Genomic DNA, 6,000 nt, shown 5'->3' with positions numbered 1-6,000 from the left:
TGTCGGTCTGGGGAGGGTGTAGACTATCACATGCTGCCCTACTGTCGGTCTGGGGAGGCTGTAGACTACCACATGCTGCCCTACTGACGGTCTGGGGAGGCTGTAGACTACCACATGCTGCCCTACTGACAGTCTGGGGAGGGTGTAGACTACCACATGCTGCCCTACTGTCGGTCTGGGGAGGCTGTAGACTACCACATGCTGCCCTACTGACGGTCTGGGGAGGGTGTAGACTATCACATGCTGCCCTACTGTCGGTCTGGGGAGGGTGTAGACTATCACATGCTGCCCTACTGTCGGTCTGGGGAGGGTGTAGACTACCACATGCTGCCCTGCTGTCGGTCTGGGGAGGGTGTAGACTACCACATGCTGCCCTACTGTGGGTCTGGTGAGGGTGTAGACTACCACATGCTGCCCTACTGTCGGTCTGTGGAGGGTGTAGACTACCACATGCTGCCCTACTGTCGGTCTGGGGAGGGTGTAGACTACCACATGCTGCCCTACTGTCGGTCTGGGGGGGTGGGGTAGACTACCACATGCTGCCCTACTGTCGGTCTGGTGAGGGTGTAGACTACCACATGCTGCCCTGCTGTCTGTCTGGGGAGGGTGTAGACTACCACATGCTGCCCTGCTGTCGGTCTGGGGAGGGTGTAGACTACCACATGCTGCCCTACTGTCTGGGGGGGTGTAGACTACCACATGCTGCCCTACTGTCGGTCTGGGGGGGTGGGGGGGTAGACTACCACATGCTGCCCTAGTGTCGGTCTGGGGAGGGTGTAGACTACCACATGCTGCCCTACTGTCGGTCTGGGGAGGGTGTAGACTACCACATGCTGCCCTACTGTCGGTCTGGGGAGGGTGTAGACTACCACATGCTGCCGTACTGTCGGTCTGGGGAGGGTGTAGACTACCACATGCTGCCCTACTGTCGGTCTGGGGAGGGTGTAGACTACCACATGCTGCCCTACTGTCGGTATGGGGAGGGTGTAGACTACCACATGCTGCCCTACTGTCGGTCTGGGGAGGGTGTAGACTACCACATGCTGCTGTACTGTCGGTCTGGGGGGGGTGTAGACTACCACATGCTGCCCTACTGTCGGTCTGGGGAGGGTGTAGACTACCACATGCTGCCCTACTGTCGGTCTGGGGAGGGTGTAGACTACCACATGCTGCCCTACTGTCAGTCTGGGGAGGGTGTAGACTACCACATGCTGCCCTACTGTCGGTCTGGGGAGGGTGTAGACTACCACATGCTGCCCTACTGTGGGTCTGGTGAGGGTGTAGACTACCACATGCTGCCCTACTGTCGGTCTGTGGAGGGTGTAGACTACCACATGCTGCCCTACTGTCGGTCTGGGGAGGGTGTAGACTACCACATGCTGCCCTACTGTCGGTCTGGGGGGGGGGGGTAGACTACCACATGCTGCCCTGCTGTCGGTCTGGGGAGGGTGTAGACTACCACATGCTGCCCTACTGTCGGTCTGGGGAGGGTGTAGACTACCACATGCTGCCCTACTGTCGGTCTGGGGGGGGGGGTAGACTACCACATGCTGCCCTGCTGTCGGTCTGGGGAGGGTGTAGACTACCACATGCTGCCCTACTGTGGGTCTGGTGAGGGTGTAGACTACCACATGCTGCCCTACTGTCGGTCTGGGGAGGGTGTAGACTACCACATGCTGCCCTACTGTCGGTCTGGGGGGGGGGTAGACTACCACATGCTGCCCTGCTGTCGGTCTGGGGAGGGTGTAGACTACCACATGCTGCCCTGCTGTCGGTCTGGGGAGGGTGTAGACTACCACATGCTGCCCTACTGTCTGGGGGGGTGTAGACTACCACATGCTGCCCTACTGTCGGTCTGGGGAGGGTGTAGACTACCACATGCTGCCCTACTGTCGGTCTGGGGAGGGTGTAGACTACCACATGCTGCCCTACTGTTGGTCTGGGGAGGGTATAGACTACCATATGCTGCCCTACTGTCAGTCTGGGAAGGGTGTAGACTACCACATGCTGCCCTACTGTCAGTCTGGGGAGGGTGTAGACTACCATATGCTGCCCTACTGTCGGTCTGGGGAGGGTGTAGACTACCACATGCTGCCCTACTGTCGGTCTGGGGAGGGTGTAGACTACCACATGCTGCCCTACTGTCGGTCTGGGGAGGGTGTAGACTACCACATGCTGCCCTACTGTCGGTCTGGGGAGGGTATAGACTACCATATGCTGCCCTACTGTCAGTCTGGGAAGGGTGTAGACTACCACATGCTGCCCTACTGTCGGTCTGGGGAGGGTGTAGACTACCATATGCTGCCCTACTGTCGGTCTGGGGAGGGTGTAGACTACCACATGCTGCCCTACTGTCGGTCTGGGGAGGGTGTAGACTATCACATGCTGCCCTACTGTCTGTCTGGGGAGGGTGTAGACTATCACATGCTGCCCTACTGACGGTCTGGGAAGGGTGTAGACTATCACATGCTGCCCTACTGTCAGTCTGGGGAGGGTGTACTGTAGACTATCACATGCTGCCCTACTGTCGGTCTGGGGAGGGTGTAGACTATCACATGCTGCCCTACTGTCAGTCTGGGGAGGGTGTAGACTATCACATGCTGCCCTACTGTCGGTCTGGGGAGGGTGTAGACTATCACATGCTGCCCTACTGTCGGTCTGGGGAGGGTGTAGACTATCACATGCTGCCCTACTGTCGGTCTGGGGAGGGTGTAGACTACCACATGCTGCCCTACTGTCGGTCTGGGGAGGGTGTAGACTATCACATGCTGCCCTACTGTCGGTCTGGGGAGGGTGTAGACTATCACATGCTGCCCTACTGTCAGTCTGGGGAGGGTGTAGACTATCACATGCTGCCCTACTGTCGGTCTGGGGAGGGTGTAGACTATCACATGCTGCCCTACTGTCAGTCTGGGGAGGGTGTAGACTACCACATGCTGCCCTACTGTCGGTCTGGGGAGGGTGTAGACTACCATATGCTGCCCTACTGTCGGTCTGGGGAGGGTGTAGACTACCACATGCTGCCCTACTGTCGGTCTGGGGAGGGTGTAGACTACCACATGCTGCCCTACTGTCGGTCTGGGGAGGGTGTAGACTACCACATGCTGCCCTACTGTCGGTCTGGGGAGGGTATAGACTACCATATGCTGCCCTACTGTCAGTCTGGGAAGGGTGTAGACTACCACATGCTGCCCTACTGTCGGTCTGGGGAGGGTGTAGACTACCATATGCTGCCCTACTGTCGGTCTGGGGAGGGTGTAGACTACCACATGCTGCCCTACTGTCGGTCTGGGGAGGGTGTAGACTATCACATGCTGCCCTACTGTCTGTCTGGGGAGGGTGTAGACTATCACATGCTGCCCTACTGACGGTCTGGGAAGGGTGTAGACTATCACATGCTGCCCTACTGTCAGTCTGGGGAGGGTGTACTGTAGACTATCACATGCTGCCCTACTGTCGGTCTGGGGAGGGTGTAGACTATCACATGCTGCCCTACTGTCAGTCTGGGGAGGGTGTAGACTATCACATGCTGCCCTACTGTCGGTCTGGGGAGGGTGTAGACTATCACATGCTGCCCTACTGTCGGTCTGGGGAGGGTGTAGACTATCACATGCTGCCCTACTGTCGGTCTGGGGAGGGTGTAGACTACCACATGCTGCCCTACTGTCGGTCTGGGGAGGGTGTAGACTATCACATGCTGCCCTACTGTCGGTCTGGGGAGGGTGTAGACTATCACATGCTGCCCTACTGTCAGTCTGGGGAGGGTGTAGACTATCACATGCTGCCCTACTGTCGGTCTGGGGAGGGTGTAGACTACCACATGCTGCCCTACTGTCGGTCTGGGGAGGGTGTAGACTATCACATGCTGCCCTACTGTCGGTCTGGGGAGGGTATAGACTAACACATGCTGCCCTACTGTCAGTCTGGGGATTGATTGATTGATTGAAAACTTTATTACAGTAACAGATTGCAGAATGGGTACAATACAGTACAGCTCAACACAAACAACTGCTAAGAGGATGAAGACCAGAAAAAGACTTTCGTCTTGTTTACATAAGGGTCCCCCATTTTCAATTCATCAAGACATTTATGACATACAAGACATGCAAATATACGGTACTGTGTAAGAAAGAGAGAACATCCTAAAAAAATATATATCCGAAGGGGAAGAAACTGTACATTAGAGGGGGTTGGGTGGGGTGGGGGAGTGGGGGGGGGATTTTGACATTTACAGGGGCCAGTTTCTAATTGCATTTGCAGCCACCCCGTAGGTTTTGAAGGAGGGTAGTGATTCACATTCCTTTACGGCTGTGGGTAGGGCGTTCCACATTGTTGTGGCATAATTGCGAAACGTGTTTAGTCCCTTGTTTGAGCCGAATCTGGGTTGAACATGATTTGTGGAGCTCCCTCTGGTGTTGTGGTTATGGACTTCACTGACCTTTAGGAAGTATTTCGACATGTACATGGGTATCTTAGTGGTGTAGTGTATCTTGTAGACCAGGCCCATTGCAAGTTGCTGTACTCTGTCGTCTACTCTAAGCCATCCTAGGTTGGGAGGGAGGGTGTAGACCACCACATGCTGCCCTACTGTCGGTCTGGGGAGGGTGTAGACTATCACATGCTGCCCTACTGTCGGTCTGGGGAGGGTGTAGACTATCACATGCTGCCCTACTGTCGGTCTGGGGAGGGTGTAGACTACCACATGCTGCCCTACTGTCGGTCTGGGGAGGGTGTAGACTATCACATGCTGCCCTACTGTCGGTCTGGGGAGGGTGTAGACTATCACATGCTGCCCTACTGTCGGTCTGGGGAGGGTGTAGACTACCACATGCTGCCCTACTGTCGGTCTGGGGAGGGTGTAGACTATCACATGCTGCCCTACTGTCGGTCTGGGGAGGGTGTAGACTATCACATGCTGCCCTACTGTCAGTCTGGGGAGGGTGTAGACTATCACATGCTGCCCTACTGTCGGTCTGGGGAGGGTGTAGACTACCACATGCTGCCCTACTGTCGGTCTGGGGAGGGTGTAGACTATCACATGCTGCCCTACTGTCGGTCTGGGGAGGGTATAGACTAACACATGCTGCCCTACTGTCAGTCTGGGGATTGATTGATTGATTGAAAACTTTATTACAGTAACAGATTGCAGAATGGGTACAATACAGTACAGCTCAACACAAACAACTGCTAAGAGGATGAAGACCAGAAAAAGACTTTCGTCTTGTTTACATAAGGGTCCCCCATTTTCAATTCATCAAGACATTTATGACATACAAGACATGCAAATATACGGTACTGTGTAAGAAAGAGAGAACATCCTAAAAAAATATATATCCGAAGGGGAAGAAACTGTACATTAGAGGGGGTTGGGTGGGGTGGGGGAGTGGGGGGGGGATTTTGACATTTACAGGGGCCAGTTTCTAATTGCATTTGCAGCCACCCCGTAGGTTTTGAAGGAGGGTAGTGATTCACATTCCTTTACGGCTGTGGGTAGGGCGTTCCACATTGTTGTGGCATAATTGCGAAACGTGTTTAGTCCCTTGTTTGAGCCGAATCTGGGTTGAACATGATTTGTGGAGCTCCCTCTGGTGTTGTGGTTATGGACTTCACTGACCTTTAGGAAGTATTTCGACATGTACATGGGTATCTTAGTGGTGTAGTGTATCTTGTAGACCAGGCCCATTGCAAGTTGCTGTACTCTGTCGTCTACTCTAAGCCATCCTAGGTTGGGAGGGAGGGTGTAGACCACCACATGCTGCCCTACTGTCGGTCTGGCGACTCCGATACAAGTGGAGTCGCCAGGCACTTCTTTTCACTTGACGGCTAGGAGTATCTCTTGGAAAACGTAATACATGCAGGTTCACGCCATCTCCCACAGATCCCCTCGCTGCTGAACAGACGCCCCGACCAACCAGTAGGAGTCACTGTTGCAATGACCAGGACTCGTACCCCGCCGGTTTCCCATCCGTGAACACTGCCAGTTCACAATGACACAGTGTT

General features: G+C 54.9%; 1 protein-coding gene across 1 annotated transcript in view; it reads left to right on the top strand.

The window, feature by feature from the left end:
• Positions 1-6,000, top strand: part of dvl3b (dishevelled segment polarity protein 3b) — a gene marked incomplete at both ends in the record, with an annotated part of 96,756 nt that overhangs the window by 59,418 nt on the left and 31,338 nt on the right. Inside the window, one exon of the mRNA XM_084309729.1 lies at positions 5,879-5,945. Within this exon, the coding sequence (XP_084165855.1) occupies positions 5,879-5,945 (67 nt within the window). The remainder of the gene's footprint in view (positions 1-5,878; positions 5,946-6,000) is intronic.

Source organism: Notolepis coatsorum (genome assembly GCF_963971535.1).
Source record: "Notolepis coatsorum genome assembly, chromosome: 1".
Classification (NCBI taxonomy): domain Eukaryota; kingdom Metazoa; phylum Chordata; class Actinopteri; order Aulopiformes; family Paralepididae; genus Notolepis; species Notolepis coatsorum.
The sequence above is the reverse complement of the archived record's forward strand: the minus strand, read 5'-3'. Positions and strand labels throughout refer to the sequence as shown.